General features: G+C 37.3%; 1 protein-coding gene across 1 annotated transcript in view; it reads left to right on the top strand.

The window, feature by feature from the left end:
* arhgef12b (Rho guanine nucleotide exchange factor (GEF) 12b) overlaps window positions 1-17,042 on the top strand; it is a 65,817-nt gene that overhangs the window by 42,682 nt on the left and 6,093 nt on the right. Inside the window, exons 8-30 of the mRNA XM_041801134.1 lie at window positions 151-264; window positions 1,131-1,241; window positions 4,348-4,473; window positions 4,833-4,931; window positions 5,084-5,194; window positions 6,662-6,760; window positions 6,862-6,904; window positions 7,105-7,210; window positions 7,857-7,994; window positions 8,102-8,134; window positions 9,511-9,625; window positions 10,199-10,304; window positions 10,627-10,860; window positions 10,974-11,124; window positions 11,560-11,729; window positions 11,966-12,112; window positions 12,378-12,463; window positions 13,518-13,643; window positions 14,816-14,930; window positions 15,060-15,160; window positions 15,275-15,352; window positions 15,502-15,577; window positions 15,727-15,894. Coding sequence (XP_041657068.1) covers window positions 151-264; window positions 1,131-1,241; window positions 4,348-4,473; window positions 4,833-4,931; window positions 5,084-5,194; window positions 6,662-6,760; window positions 6,862-6,904; window positions 7,105-7,210; window positions 7,857-7,994; window positions 8,102-8,134; window positions 9,511-9,625; window positions 10,199-10,304; window positions 10,627-10,860; window positions 10,974-11,124; window positions 11,560-11,729; window positions 11,966-12,112; window positions 12,378-12,463; window positions 13,518-13,643; window positions 14,816-14,930; window positions 15,060-15,160; window positions 15,275-15,352; window positions 15,502-15,577; window positions 15,727-15,894 — 2,653 coding nt within the window. The remainder of the gene's footprint in view (window positions 1-150; window positions 265-1,130; window positions 1,242-4,347; window positions 4,474-4,832; window positions 4,932-5,083; window positions 5,195-6,661; window positions 6,761-6,861; window positions 6,905-7,104; window positions 7,211-7,856; window positions 7,995-8,101; window positions 8,135-9,510; window positions 9,626-10,198; window positions 10,305-10,626; window positions 10,861-10,973; window positions 11,125-11,559; window positions 11,730-11,965; window positions 12,113-12,377; window positions 12,464-13,517; window positions 13,644-14,815; window positions 14,931-15,059; window positions 15,161-15,274; window positions 15,353-15,501; window positions 15,578-15,726; window positions 15,895-17,042) is intronic.

Genomic DNA, 17,042 nt, shown 5'->3' with positions numbered 1-17,042 from the left:
AAAAAAATCACCTTGTACTTATATAGTAATTTAACTGGAACACTTTTGATGTAAAACTGAGTCAAAAAATCTTCAGAAACTAGTAAACAATCCTTTTTTTATGTGTGGATAATATCTGTTTTACTTCTTTGGGATTTATTTGTGTTAAAGGTAAAGGAGGAGGAGTACAGCAGAAACCCTCAGCCCAAACTACTGAAGGAGATCCAGGAGGCAAAGAAGCACATTTCACTGCTGCAGGAGCAGCTCAGCAAAGGAGCCTTACAGGTGTAGTACATTCATCAGAGACAAACCTGCACCTCTGAACTGATCTTACATAGCACATTTGTGTTCTTAATATTTTCAGTGTTTCCATATTTTAACCTTTCTTTGTTAAACTTCTAATTAAGTGCTTCATACAAGACAACAAACGCATCAGGACAAAAGAAAAATGTACTTTAAAAAACTTCAATAAATGGGCCATTTGGATTTAAAGAGAAGGTATAATCATGGTCAGAACAGAACTAAAACTAAATAAGTCAGTTTTTAAAATTAAAGTATAAATGCTACTCTGCATTTTGATATAACTGAATAGATTTTAAGATTTTATGTAAGCAAAACACAGTAATAAGCACCTGAGGCTTCAACATTTACCAGATACACGGAGCATAAAAATCTAATTCTACCACTCACGTTTGGTCTGTGAGAGACATTATCTAAAAATTTCTTGCATGAATAGAATGACTTCATAAAACTTCATTAAGCAATTAAATCATCAATTATGTTTTTTCTATTCTTCATGAAAAATATAATATGTATCCCACTGCAGTGCAATGAAATGCCTATTTGATTCAGCTGTCCAGTCAAACTGCCTTTATTTCTGTTTCTTCTGTGCAGTCCAGGAAGTGTTTTTCTTCTCTGAACTACTGCTCCTGTCTGCCCAGACCCACAGACGTGCTGCATTATGTAATCAATATTGTTAGTGACACCTTAGATGACATTTTTCTCTGAAGTATGAACTAATCCTCTTCTGTCCTGTCACGTCTGCAGCCTTCACATTACCTCAGGTCACTGCAGCCTCTTTAGTCTACAGCACCCGAGTTAATCGTAACTGATCAAAGGTGAAAAAAACCCTTCATACTTGTGTGTTTCAGGATGGAGCCACAGCGTCTGAGGAGGGAGACGGTGGGCCTCCTGTGAGGGAGCAGACCCCGGCCTCGCAGGGTGACAGCAGTAATGACGGGCTCTTGAACAACAATAACTCTGTGGGTATAATGACAGACTGCAGCCCTCAGCGTGGTGAACCGCGTTACCCAACAGCACTCTGCTTTGTCCAGGCTGTTGTTGTGGTCTGAGTGTGGCTGCTTCAAGTCATTTGTCAAGCAAAACTGCAAGAAATGAATGGTTTTAGGCTCCTCAGACTCCTCGCTATGAACAAATTTCACAACTTTCTATGTTTTTTTTTGTGTTTTTTTTTTTGTTTTTTTTTTTAATCATAGACTGAATATACATAGATGAAGCCATCCACTGGTTTCTGAAGAGGCATATTAAAGCTAAAAGATACCAGTCACCATGTTGGAAATGTTATTAAAAACTAACCTTCAGTCATCAAAGTCAAAAGCAATGATAGACTTGAGGTGGGCCTTTAGCTTTTTGGCATGCAGCCACAATGCACCCACCTGTCAGTCAAGGTATTTTGGGGGGCTTTTTAGGATCTAGTCTTGGACTTTGGACAAAAATAACTTTTGGTTTTAGCCACATTTAAGTCATTATAACCTCTGTAGTTTTAGTCACAATTTAGTCAAAAACAACAAAAAATGTTACTAAAGTTTTAGTCAGTTAAAAACTTTTATTTAATTTTAATTTTATTCCTTCTTTAAAGTCAAAACTTTTTTCTCTTTTACTGTCCCGTATCACTGGACATTTTCTCCAAAATGGTGAATTTTTCACTTTTATTTTGTAGCAGTTTTGTCTGTATCTCTGCAAATGTTTTCTTGATTAATTTTAAAATTTCAAATCCATTTTTCAAAAGGGCCTATAGCACACCAAATTTACTACCCAAATAAGCCATCTGTGGACAAAAATTTTCGTTGTGAGAAACATGATAATGGAAAAAAAAATCTAATATTTATTTCTCAATTTTTTAAAAATAATTTTCATCAACTTCATTCTTGTCAAAAACTACCAAATATTTTAATATTTTGGGAATTTTAAATACCTTTAAATGTCAGTTTGACTGCAAGAAGTCACCCTTGTATTTTTTAGGAAAGAAATCACAAAAAAGAGGTATTTTCTAAAAACAAGAAAACAAATATCAGGTTACTGTTTTGTTTTTTTCAAGCATAGTCTTGGATGTGTCAAAGACTAGCAACAAAATTGATTTTGATTCATTATTGTTTTTTTGTAGTGTCAGATCTAAAATTTCGCCCACTAACAAGCCAGATATGGAAAAAATGCCAAACGAAAACAGCTCTAAATATATAATGGGTTATTATTTCCCCCTTTTTTGGCTTAGATCTTTCAATCAACTTCAGTCCTGATTAAAACTAGAAAATATTGTACTATTTTCCAGATTTTTGCCCCTTAAATGCCAGTCTGAATGCGTGGTGTTGCTGTTTTATATTAAAATCAGACACAAAAAGTGAGTTATCTTCTATATATTAAATAATAAGGGGCTGAAGTGTCTTTTTCTGGCTATACTAAGTTGTGTGAAAGATTGACAACAGAACTGATTTTGATGCATAATTCATTTTTTTGAAGTGTCTGATTTAAAAAGACCCATTTACTCCCATTATAATAGCATTTTTGAATCGCTGCAATAGCAGAATAAAAACCATGAATTGAGCAAAATGGCTTATACACCGCACCACTGATACTACCATTGTTATTATCTATTTATGGATAATATCAATGGTCCTATTTTTCTGTTATTTGGTTTAAAGATGTGACAACAATGTATTCGTAGTCCAGCTTATATGTCTGTTTAACACTGCCAAGAAAGTGAAAGTTTTTCACCTCTAAACATTTGAGTTAGAAAAGTTTCTTACCAAAACAAACTTTTTGGTAAAACTTTCTATGCCCCTCTCTATAATGCATTAAAACACATTTTAAGTATACTTCTAATATGTTATAACACACCTACAAGGCTGTATAACATAGTTAAAAGCATTCATCACTATTTATAATGCCTTGTAACAGTAACGTAACTAATTATAATGCCAGTGTCCATAATGACTTAGAACTAAATGCCATGTCATGAGTGCTAATAATGTGTTATTACACACCTATAATGCTGCATAACCATAGTTATAGGTGTACATATATCATGTTATAATTTATTATAGAGAGGGGGGCATAGAAGGTGTAAAAAATTGTCTTTTCATCATGGAATTTGATGAATATTATGATGAGTAGCCATTTTACTGAGCTGTCTTTGAACATATCACAGTGTTATCAAATGTCTTATAAAGTTCCTTGATGAGCATTTATCCAGCTGATTTCAGTGGTAGGTCCCTTTTTAACAAGCATAACATAGTCAGAGCTTATTTATGATCAAAGATCTATTTTTAGACCATCATTGTCTTGTCCTACTCACAGAAAAAAGGCTAACATACATTTTTGTCACATTTTTGTTAAAAGTTAAACTGGTCAGTCAGACCAGCTGCACCCCTAATTTTGCAAACTTTTGCCAAATTCTTTGCCTTAATATCACAATGGATGACTTTCGTAAATAAAGCCCCCCATATAGTGTATGTTAATAAAGATGATCTATAAAGACCAAAACTCTTTTGTAAATCAGGCTGTAAGTACGTGTATTTCTTAAATCAAAATCTGCTTTGTTACACTGGTGTTAATCAGACTCCTGGAAGATTTTATGGTCACGAGTTGACATTGGAGGAACTGCAGTTTTTTGCACTTCTGCATTGGAAGGTTGCTGCTTGGCTTTAAATCACTAAATCATATAAAGAAAGATTTTGGTATCTTATTTCTTGGTAGACATTTATTGTTTAAAAAATATTCTCAGTTTGTGAACTTCTGTAATCTCTATAACAGTTTTGACTTTTTGTGTTGCAAGTACAACTCTAAGGAAAAAAACAAACCTCAAGGATCAGGTGCTGTTGCCGATCAAGAGTGACTCTGATCTGAAGTTCACAAACATCAGGAAGCCAGTCTGAAAATGCTGCTGGCACAGACTCCTTTGTAATAACAATCTGTTTTATCACAACTTCTATAAATAGGGATGAAATGGTCCTTCTTTTCAATCTCAGGGGATTTCCCAGTATTCAGCACCAGACTAAACAATCAATTTGGCCTAAGTGTTGTGTTGTTCATTGTGTGTAATAATGTGCACTCTCTGTCTGTGTTTATTAGATCCTCAGCAGCCCGCTTCTAGAGAGTCCTGGTAAAAGAGAGACGCCTTGCCAGAGCCCCGACATCAGCCGAAGAGACGGCCTCAACTTCTGCCCGTCGCCTGACACTGAGGAGACCCCAGACACGGTAACAAACACTCTCACAAATGGACACACTAAATACAAACTTTATAAGTCTCTGTGCAAAAATCTGAAATGAAGCAAAAGCAGATTTAAATTCATAATATGGCAATAAAGTGAGATTTTTTAAATTGACGATTGAAATTCTGAGATTAATTTTGTGATTTTGCTTCCTTTTTAACCCTTTACACACTTCTTATGTTGTTGGCGCGCTCATGTTGTGAACTCTGGACATCTTTTAAACATACATATTTTCACACATTTAGTTGCTAGCATTACTCTACTTGTTGAAATGAAACTCCTGTTTTTTTGCAGTGTTTGTGTTTTGACTGTTGATGCATAATATTACAGTATTGTGTCTCTCAGGACTTAAATGCCCAGTGCGTTGTGGGTGGCCCTCCATACCTCCTCAACCCTCAGATCATCGGAGCAGAAGATGACTACTTTGATTCTCAGCAAGAGCAGGTATTTAACAAACTAATGGGCATGATGTTAACTGAAAAACCTGGGTGAGAGTTGGTTGTTTCTAATTTTCAATTTTGCATTTGTTTTTTAATGGTTTGCATATGATTTGCAAATTCATACAACTAATCAGTCTCTCTCCCTCTGTCTGTCAGATTAATGGACAGTGTAGCTCTTTCCAGAGTTTGGACTTGTTGAAGTCTCGGCCGGCTCACCTCGCAGTCTTCCTCCATCATGTGGTCTCACAGTTTGACCCTGTGCCTTTGGTAAATATGCAAACATGCTCATTTAAGACAAAGTTATTATAATGATACCTATGCTTCTAATGTGCTTAGCATTCTGTGGAACCATACCAACATAAAACACACCTACATAGTTCTTTATGCTACTTCTTTCTTTATTTTTTGTGTACCAAACCTGTCAAGAACTTTGTGCAATTCCAAAGTACTCTACTGTGGATAGCATAATTTCCTAATGCCAAGGGATTCAAAAAGTGTCTATTTAAAGAGTATTTAAATAGGAACAATAAAAGCTATTGTAGAAAGCTCTGTTTTAGATCTGTTATCTCTACACTGAAATGCAGAAGCAAGGGCACCTGTGCTATGCAGTAGGGCACCAGCGCACAGAAGCTGCCATATATATAAGATGAAATATTAAGAAAGATAAACACTGGTCAAGATTTAAAAAAAAAAAAAAGATATACCCTATACTCTGGAATAGAACAGACAATTTTTATACGCTAGTCACCTATTTATTTCACAAAGATACAAAAGGAATGATGCACCATAGAGGGCATTTTATAATTTGTCAGCTGGAAGAGCACCCTAATCATGTTTTGTCCTCTGGAGTACATAATAAAGGGCACTTTTTTACAAAAGTTCCACCGGAAGGGCTTCATAGTGGACATTAAACCATGTTTAGTCCATTGGAAGGGTACCCTAGAGAGCATTCTGTCAATTGGTCAACTGGAAAAACACCCATCAGGGCATTTTGTCAGGTTTTTCCATTGTGAGGGCTCCCACAAGGCCCTTTACCTATTTTGCCCTCTGGAAAGACACCCTAAAGAGCGCTTTGTTATGTTCTGTCCACTGAAAGAGCACCCTGGTGAGTGCTTAACCACATTTTGGCTAATGGATGAGCACCTTAAAAGGATTTTGACCATGTTTTGCCCACGAGAAGGCCACCCTTTGGGCATTTAACCATGCTTTGTCCTCTGGAAGGACATGCAGGAGGGCACTTTGTCCCATGCTGTCCACTGGAAATGCACACTACTGGGTATTTTGTACACTTTACATGGCCCTGTCCGCCACACTCCAAAACGGTACTTTTGCAGTGTTTCTAAAACATTTTGGCACTAGGGGAAGCGATCACCTTTGCTTTGATTGTTTGATGCCTTTTGCATGGTTGAACAATTTTTATTTGATCACCAGTTATTGCTGATAGTTCAATTTGGGGTGAATGTCATTGTAAATAGGATTAACAGACTTCGGGAAACATAGGTGTTTCTCAAGTACTGGTGCTATGATAGATTCACAAAGCTGTGCCAAAAATGGGAAACCATGGGATTAAGAGAGAAATGGTATTCCACAAGAATAGATCCTTGTGGAATACCAACATGGATCAGAAACATACTGTATTTTATATGTACCTTTATATTCTTTATGTTAAATAAGATGAAAAAGAAATATATTGAGATCAATATAAAGCCCTTTATGCATTTATTCCTCTTTCAGCTCTGTTATCTCTACGCTGAAATGCACAAGCAAACCAGCTCCAAAGAGAGCCGACGCTTCTTCATTGAATTTCACTCGCTTTTTTTGGACCGAACAGCAGTATGTATTTTAGTTACCTTTTTTAAAGACTTATTTTCTGCCACATTGAATAGTTTGCATATTAACTGATGCAAGCCTCTTCCTTTCCTGTTATTTTCCAGAATCTTAAAGTACCAGTGCCAGAGACGATTGCAGCAGAGCTGGGTAAGGGATAAAAATACCCTCAACTCAAAGGAAATATCACATGAAGTCATTCCAAATAACTCTAATGCTTTTGGAATTTTGTTTGATTTGATCATGGGTGAACTTTGTTCCCCAGGAAGATTTGTCTTTGCTATTTTTAACTTGTAAGGGTTAAGAGTTGGGATTAGACAATCTGGGATTGTTTGTGTGTCCCTGCACAGAGAAGCGAAGGCTGGAGTTAATACCTGAAGACGTCTGCAAACAGTACACCCAGACGTTACAGGATGCACTCTTACCAGACCTGTACAGGAACCTGGAAGACTTTAGGTAAGATTTACACATCTTTCTAAACTCTCTGACAAATATTATTCTTGCTTTATGAAGCAATCTTTAACCGGTTATAGTGTTTGGCAATAAAATTAATTTAATTTTCAAATACAGCTGTGACTTACTCTAATCATGAAACAAGATAACGAAGATTAAACAATGACTGAGCTTGTTTTTTCCATAGATTTTGTCATGTATGGTAGATTAAGTGCATCCACCCTTCCACCAAAACAGCTCTCACTTTTATTTAAGTAAGGAGCAGAGAGACAGCACCTACTCCAGTTAGTCTGAGAATAAACTTGTTCAAATGCACATTTTAGGGTTATGATTTTTTTAATAAAATATATCCTAACAATAAATGCATTACTGTAGAAATTGTTCTATGGTTCAAGCTACCCCTGTAGGAAATACAACACATTTAAAGAATTATCTGATGTTCTCACACTGATGCAGTTTTTGTGAAATGGATTAGTTATCACATTTGATAATTGGCATCTCAATATCAATAAAACAATAATCATGACTACGATTTTGCTTTAATCAAGCAGCCCTGATATGTAAGTAAAAAGAACAGCAAGAGGTTTAAAACCCTATTCACTGCCTTGCTCATTTGGTTTTTAACATGCTTTTTTTCATGTGTGTGCAGACAGAAGCGCAGCATGGGTCTGACCCTGGCTGAAGACGAGCTATCGAAGCTGGACTTGGAGCGAGGAGAAAACCAGCAGGCCTTAGAAAAAGAGTGCTCCTGTGCTGAACACATCCTGTCAAAGATCGAGGATATCCTGTGAGTCCCTGATCGCTCTTAAACACAGAGACACGTACACGAATACAATCAGCTCCTATTTCCCTTCTGTGACTGTTTGTGTGCTCACTTTGAGTCGTCTGTTGCAGGTTGACGTCACAGCCCACAGAAGAGGAGAAGTGGTAAGGCAGGAATTTCAATATGATGGCTGTTCTACTTTCTGATGCAGTGCTTAAATAATACTATGAACAACACTGGGTAGGATATTAGACAATTCTTGGTACGCCTGTCTTCCTTCTTCCTAATGTTGCTATCATGTGATATTGCTGCATGTATGTCTTCTGATGTTTATCGACCAGCACTATGTGAGGCTTATTAGCCATCACCATCTTGTCCGTGTTGATCTGGAAGTCCCACAGGATCTTTGTTCTCGACCACCTTAGGAGGCATCTTCCATCTTGACCCTGGTATCTCCAGGCCATACTTGGCACAGATGTTTCCATACACTATGCCAGCTACCTGGTTGTGCCATTCCATGTATTCCTTGTCTGCCAGTATCTTACATTGTAATGTGATGTGCTGTCTCAGGGGCTTCTTTACCAAGTCTGCATCTTAGGTCCTGCCTGGTGTGGTAGCCTCTATTGATCTTGTGTTCTTGTACAGCCTCAGTACAGGAACTGCGTTTCTGTTACTATTCAGTCTCCACTCACAGAGAGAAAAAGAGGAGAAAATGTAGCTATGTAAATTTCAGCAACCAGTAACAACAAATTCCCTATAAATAAGGACATGTACTAGTTTGTGTTACATAGGTTTTTTTTTCTTTACAAAACATGTAAAATGTAGTTAAAAACATAATAACTTACAGTTTTCAGCATAGTATTAAAAAGTTGTAGAATTCATGCATGATTATCTAAAAAAATTATAGTTTTATATGAGGGGTTATGTAATTTTTTTTTTTCTATTTTGAGAAAAAAGGGATTTAGTCCAACAATATTCTGAATAATACATGCCGTTTGGTTAAGCCACTGCAACATCTCCCTGCAGCCACAATGATATAAATGAGTCCACCACTGCTTTTCAATGTCTCATTTCTCTTTATAAAAACTTACAGATAGCTCAGTTGACAAGTCAAAAGTCATATTCACCTTGTATTATGAGACTTTTACCTTTTCGTGGTTCAGTTATTTTCCTTTCAATCCATCACAAGTTCCTATTTCTGTAGCCTTAGTTTGTATCCTTAGCTTCTATCTACTTACGTTCCTTTATTTCCTTCAAAGTAAAAGCAGGACTGTGTCTAAGCAGAAGGTCAGTTTTCCTAAGGTGAAGTCAGTGCAAAAATCCAAAATGAGACTGTTTTAAATGCAAAACAAGTGGAATTTCAAAATCTGACAAAAAGGTAGGAATAATCACAGAAATCCTGAGATTAATCGTGACCAAAAATTTTAATGCTCTAATCATTAAATGTTCTTCTGCCCTGAACCATGTAAATGTACTTAATATTGCTTCATTACAATGCTGATCATCAGCTCTTTGTGTTTGTGTGTCCTTTCCCCTGCAGCCAAACAATGCAGTATGTGATTCTGACCTACATGAAGCACCTCGGGGTGAAGGTGAAGGAGCCGCGTGGCCTGGAACATAAACGAGCACGGATCAATTTTCTACCCAAAATTAAGGTCTGATCTCACACTAAAAAATACATTAAATATTTTCTTGCTAACACTCATGAAATGGACATCTAAGTATGGTGACTGGTAATCACTAGTCTTTTATAGAAAATAGGTACCTGTGATTCCAATACCTGTGTCGCAATAGCATCCTCACCTTTTGGCTGATCATCTCTTTTGGATTATCTTCCTTATGTTATCCAGAAATTAATTATTATATTTATAAATTCATAAAAGTCTGCATAAGCATGGTGTATATGTACAAAATACTTTCATGCACAATAACACAAATTCCTCAAGAATACACAAATGCATTGTACTAAATTATGTTTGCCTGAACATGAACTAGTGCTTGGCAATATGGATGGATAATGTTAGAGAGCAAAAAAGTTTATTTAGCAGATTTTGTCACAGTATGATAATCCCTCCCCCCTTTTATATATACAGTTTATATATATTTCCTTTTATGGGGAGCTAAATTAGTAAATTAAGTGAATACTGGCATGAAACTTCACTTAAATGGTCTGAAGATCAGGCTTAGATGCAACTCTCCAACATGCTGTGTTTTTTTTAAAAAAACAGAAGAGTATCAAGCCTGAGAAAGAAGGTGAGGAAAAGGTGAAGAAGCCTCGATTTCCCAACATCCTCGGGCCTCCGAGACGTCTGAGCAGAGTGGATTCAACTTCAGGTGAGAAGAATGTTTAAACCCTTAAGATCTTTGTTTCAAATGTTTGAGTGCTACTTAGCCTGGTGGACATTCAAACCTCTGCAAACCTGTAAAAAGATCTTACTTAACTGTGAATATTAAGGCTGATCGTATATATAACAAAAGGCCTAAATGTGTACTAATGTGGACATGTTGAGCTGCAAATGAATAGCCCTTTCAGGATCAACTGTTTTTAAAATCTGAATATTAAATAGTGTGGGCGACTGTGGCTCAGTAGGTGGAGTAGGTCGGTTATATGTGATAATATGATGCATTTTTATTATGCTCATTCGTTTGTTTTCAGTCGGTAAGGCCGTGGAGATGAACAAACAGCGTTCACCAAAGCAGCTCCCTCAGCCAACCTTTGGCATCCCCGAGCAGTCGGACTCCCCCACTGCAAACTCTGGACGGACTCGTGGAAATCAGCTCAGCGAGAGTTCGGACACCAGCATCCTGTCTCTGCCCTCAACCACCTCTCCAATACACAGCTCACCCACAGGTCCAGCCTCAGACACCAGCGGGCACGACTCAGACTCCAGTAAGATTCACCTGCTTCTGTTCCTTACCATATTCAGATATTATTTGAAGAGTTCTGTGATATACTCTGGAGTATTAAACATCTTATTTTCCTTGTTGTGCTTCTCTTTTCAGACGTGTCTCCATTCTGCATTCAGCCCAGACTCAGTGATGGTCTACAAACTGGAGACCACCAGGACGGCGTCTCCAGTCCATTCAGCACTCAGTTTGACTTCAGCCCCTCCAATCTGGAGCAGTTACAGGAAGAAGACCAGGAGAATTTCAGGTTTTCGTTGTGTTTTAATGCATTCAATCAAGAATGAAACCTGAAGTAGTTGTTCTATGTTTACTCACAAACTGGTCAGCAAATGCTGCACACATATAACTTACAATTTAATGACAAATATTGGTTGTCTTTACCCAGTATTGGAGACGGTACTACTAAAATGTTTCTCCTTAGTTGCAAGGTATAATCTCTAATGATAAATCCATCTTGATTTAGTACAGAGTGTACAAGAGCGGACATGACAACGGTTATTTTCATCCATTATCAACTGATTTGCTGAATATAATATACAAACTTCTTCCAATAACCCAAAGATAATCAGTTTACTATCACTTGAGACATATTAAAACTTCAGATTTCACACATTTGGAACAAAATAGCTTAAAAAACAATGCATGCTATAAGACCAGCCATCTCAAACCTCTGTCCCTGTAGGATGGAGGTTCAGTGTGCAGTGGGTTCGGCTGACATCCAGAGTGAAGACGACCTCGGAGGGGAGGTGGAGGGAGGCGAGGAGGATCCTCTGAACTGGCAGAGTTTGGTCAGCCGAGGAGTCCTGGCGAGTTTAACGCCTCAGGAGATCAAACGGCAGGAAGTCATCAACGGTGAGTGATTACCTTACAAAAACTACCCAGTAAAACGTTAAAAATATGCATAAGTCAAGAATCAATAACCGTTTTATTTTTCATGTTGCGTATTTATCTGCATGCATCAAAGAGACAAAACTCTGTGCTCCCGGTCAACAGTTACACAACTAAAAAGAAATTAGACACATCTTAAAAGCTCCTGTTAAACTGTTATACCTCCTCCTTATGTGGTACGTGTATGTTTCCGTCCTCAGAGCTGTTCTACACTGAGCGTGCTCATTTGCGGATGCTGAAGGTGTTGGACTCTGTTTTCTATCAGAGGCTGAACAGAGATGCAATCCTCCCTCCAGAAGACCTCAAACACATCTTCATTAACCTGGAGGAAATCATTCAGCTGCATGGTAACTTCATTCACATCCAACAAATATTGAAATGATGTAAAAACTTTATTAGAAAGGACTGGGAGCCTTTGGCGCAAGGCAGTTACTTTTGACACTAGTAATGTGCTGCTACATGGCTGCATGAAAACAATGTCACCGTCTCTTCATTTCAGATATGTCGATTTGTAGAGATCCTTGCAACCCTTTCTACCCCATTTAGCCACTTTTAAACAGCAAATGAACCGACTGTCTGTGTTTTATAACTTTTTCTCTCTTTGCTCCACAGTTTCTGTCACAGAGCAGATGACTTCGATCAGGAAGAGGAATGAGACTTCAGTGATCGGTCAGATAGCAGATGATCTGCTGGCATGGGTAATACTATTTTCTATTCATGGTAGAGGCAATAGATTGGATAAAAGGAAGCACACTCCAAACTACAGCAGCTTTTCAGGAACACAAAAAAGACCTGCAAGGAAACTTAGTGGTCAGCACACAGAAATGTGAACAAAAGCAGCATACAGAACACAACTAATGCATTTCACCACTTAGCCTTCTTTGCTGAAAAAGTTTGAAGAGGCTAAGTTCTGCACATGTTTGTTGCTGTCTATATGTGCCACGTCCCAAAAATAAAGACCTTAAAAGGGCATTTTTTTGTGTGCTAATTGTTGACTTTTCTTGACAAGACATTACTTATAGGATTTTTATGTAAAAAAGCTGTCATCTTCAAATATTTATGGTTGGTTTAATCAAAAATAACCAAAGCTTTGTTTCATTTTCCTTTAACCCTGAAGTATGGAGGATTTTATTTAGCCATTCTCTTTAGTTAAAACCAAGAATGCAGTTTTTTTTGTACTACTTATCTTTTGTCAAATAATTATTACCATCAAATCCTCACAGTTGTTGCTTTCTGATTAGGTGTTGATTTTCATTTTACATTTTAACTGTTGAATGTATTTTAGTACCTGGAGGTGGGAGAATAAAGCTACAAGTCATACCCAACATGCAAATGTACTTTGAAAGTTTGAAAGGGTAAAAACCAGGCACTCCAAGCATGAAAAATGCAACAAAATGTGGAAGGAAGTACTTAAAAAGCCTTTATTGTAATGGCCAAATCATCTAAAAAGCTTCAACCATTTAGGTCTTCGTCAGGGCTGACAAACATTTGTGGTGTGGCCACACTTATATATCAACTACAGCCAATGACAGGAAGTTACATGAATCAGAGAAAGACAAGGCATGCTACAGACCCACATTTATAACACTCAAGCTTGGAGAGCCTGGTTTCTTCCCTCTTAATGTGCTCAGTTTCCCCTGTTTTCCAAGAACACCCGTCACTGTTTTATGCTTTTTATATACTGACCATGTTGAGCAGCCAGACATCCCCTCTGTCTCTGTGTAAATGTACTTGTTTGTGTGTTGATTTCAGTTCAGTGGAGAGGAAGAGGAGAAGATTAAAAGAGCTGTGGGAACTTTTTGCAGCAACCAGCCATCTGCTCTGGAGCTTATCAAGAGCAGAAAGAAGAAAGACCAGAGGTTTACCTTATTCATGCAGGTGAGACAGTCAGAAGCAAGAAGAGGATGGTCTGTGTGGAAATTAGCTCTGAAGGTCAGGGACATTTTTTTCATTCCAAGTTCAAAACAGGAAATTTAAGGGACTTTTTATTTAGAGCGATTATTTCCATTGCAGCATCTTCTAAAATCATGTTCACAACTGTATTTTTTTCTATGCAGTTGTAAAAAAGCAGTTTATAAATAAACCACATTTAGTTAGGATCACTCTCATCATACTTTTAACCATTTAATTGCAAAATGGATATACAGTTTTACTTGGTGGAGAAGACTTTGCTCAAAAGATGCTCCCTGGGTTAGTGTAGCAGCACGCTTTGACTTTCCATGGAGCCTATGGCTACAAATCCCAATATGGATCCATACATTTATGATAATGCGAAGAGAATTCAATAAAATTAATTCAAAGGCCATTGATCCATAGTAGCATGAATCTGAATATGAGGATTCAACATGCTTTATGCTATAATGGAGGAGGCTGGGGTGGAGGCGGTTAAGCTTTGCCAGAAGCAGCATGTGGTGCATCAGTATAAATGCAAGCAGAGATTAATGAGAACCACGTCATATCTAAATACATCGCTGTGTTGAGAGAAGGAGCTGTGATTGGCTGTGGGAGCTAGGAGGCAATAATTAGGATCAGCTGATCATGGCAGGGTGTGTGACTACTGTGTCCTGCATTAACCAAGGAGGCTTCATTATGTTAAAGCAAAACAAATCTTTACTCCAGATTCAAGTACCTTTTAATAATGCAAGGACATACATATAAACAGAAAATGAAATTTAGACAAACATTGATATAAGGTAAGTAAAATGGGGTACAAGCAAAGGTTAATAAGTCGTGTTTGTTTGAGGGATTTTAAGGCCAATTTTATGACAGAATTTCACCTGACTCTGCTCTTACTAATGAGGCTGCTGAAGCATCTGTGTGGGTATTTCCAACCTGCAAAAAGCCCTGGAAACCTACAAGGGAAAAGCAAATCCCTAGTTTGGTTTGTGGTAAAACCCACCCATATTTTCCATATGTCTCAGCAAACTTTTTTCCTTTTGAAAATTAAAAGCAGAAGACAACATCCTTAAACTACATGTGAGATTTATTAGATTTTATAGTATCTCTGTGGATTTTAACCCTTGATATTTCTCCCTGTTGGCTCTCTTCAGGAGGCAGAGAGTAACCGTCTGTGTCGCAGGCTGCAGCTCAAAGACATCATCCCTGTAGAGATGCAGAGAGTGACCAAGTACCCGCTTCTGCTGGACAATATAGCCAAATACACAGGTTAGAGCTGACTATATGCCTCTTTTGCTGTTGATATTTGTTATTCTGTTAATGATTTACAGAGGAGGTTTAGATGTTCTGGTTTGTTCATTAAGCAGCTCTTGGTAACATTTGTTTATCTTCCCACAGAAGATGGCGAGGAGAGAGAAAAAGTGAGAAAAGCTGCAGAATGCTGCAAAAAGATCCTCAACCACGTCAACCAAGCCGTCAAAGAGGCTGAAAACAAACAGGTACAAACATAAAAGAAAAATTTAGGTTTAAACTAGAAGGTTTTTAATCAAAGTAACTTAACTCAAGCTCAGGGAGAAGTTTACCTTTTAATATGTTTTGCTTTTTCTCATCAGAGGCTAATAGAGTATCAGAGGAGGTTGGACATCTCTTCACTTAAACAGAGTGAAAATCCCATGATCCTCGAGCTGAAGGTACTAAAAACACTACTTTTTATCTAAGTCCAAACACAAAGGATCATGGGCTCAACCAAACAAAATCTGTCTAATACAATATGATCTCCTCTAACTATGAGCATGTTTCTAGTCATGGGAGATGTCAAGATTTGATTCTTGTCTTTCAGAATCTGGATTTGACCAAGAGGAAGATGGTGCATGAAGGGCCACTCTCCTGGAAAGTCAATAAAGACAAGACAATTGGTAAAATACACAAAATAGTATGCAGCCTGCACTTTCTCTTAGTTTTTGTAAAAAACAGTATTTAGCAAACCATAATGCCTGAAAGAGAAAAAGTCTGGTTGAAAGAATTGGTTTGAATTTCAATCTTTGTACAACTGTCCCCTCTTCAGAGCTCTACTCACTTCTTCTTGAGGACATCTTGGTTTTGCTGCAGAAACAGGACGAGCGTCTGGTCCTTAAATTTCACGGCAAAAATCCTGCCAGTGCTGCTGACACCAAAAACATCTTCAGCCCCGTCATCAAGCTCAACACTGTACTGGTTCGCCCAGTGGCCACTGGTAAGAATGTCTTTCAAAATGCATTTTATAGTTGCTTTGAAGTGAACCAATCTGTATTGTTAGGCATAAAAAATGGTTTCAGGTAAAGCTATCCTTTATCCATATAGTTGATCCAGACTGAAATTTTTCAGCAACATTTGGTTGAAATTTGGTATGACAATTTATGGTCTCTATAAATGAACCAGTTGTTTTGAAATGCACTAAATGTAAAATTCTAGGCCCATGTCGATGGTGAATTTTAAAATAACAATTTAGCTGATGGCTGATACCAATGCAGATGCTATTTTAAGGCTTCTTTTGGAATAAGGCTTTGGAATAATTCCACCATTTTCTCATTTTACTCAACGGATCAGAGCTTGTCCAGTGAGTCACATCTTCAGTCCAATAATATATCTCTTCCCAGAATCAGCTGTTAGATTCCCTAAATGCCAGCCTTTAACTGATATGACACCAGTGTTAGTTATGTCGACTAAAACTGACTAAAAATGTTCATCAACAGCCTTTTTTTCATGAAAAAACTAGACTAACAAAAATAGATCTGTGATGACTAAAACTGACAAAAACTAAATTAAGTTGGCTTAAACTAAAACTAGACTAAAATGTAAATTAGTTTTCGTCTGGCATTCAAAATCCATTAAATTTCTCCACTGGTGGTAAATCTGTCAAAAAACAATGTAGCTGTATCTCTTCTGCCTGCTGTAGAGAGCAGGGACCCCAGATCTGGCATAGTGCATAGAACACACTAACATGATTTGGTACCACATTTAGGCAAGAAAATAAATGCTTGGACTAAAATTAAAGACTAATATGTGAGGACTTTTTTATGGACTAAAACTAGACTACAGGATAGAAATGACTAAAATGCATTTCATTTAAAGCCTAAAAATAAGACTAAATTAGAAATAGCTGTCAAAATTAACACTGATGGCATGCCCACATTAGTTGCAGATGGCTGACATCTGTCAAAAGAGCTCATTTGGACTTTTACTAATGTTAAACCAGTGCATATGTGTAACAGATATAACAGTAAAATTCATCACTAGTAGACCATCCCCAAAAATTTTTTTTTTTTTTCTTTTTCTTTATTTTTTTTTTTTTTGAGATCTCAACTTTTTGATAACCTTGCAAAGACAATGGATGGACCTTGT

The sequence above is a fragment of the Cheilinus undulatus genome, linkage group 12 (assembly GCF_018320785.1).
Source record: "Cheilinus undulatus linkage group 12, ASM1832078v1, whole genome shotgun sequence".
NCBI classification, from domain to species: Eukaryota; Metazoa; Chordata; class Actinopteri; order Labriformes; family Labridae; genus Cheilinus; species Cheilinus undulatus.
This window is presented reverse-complemented; position numbering and strand designations above follow the sequence as displayed.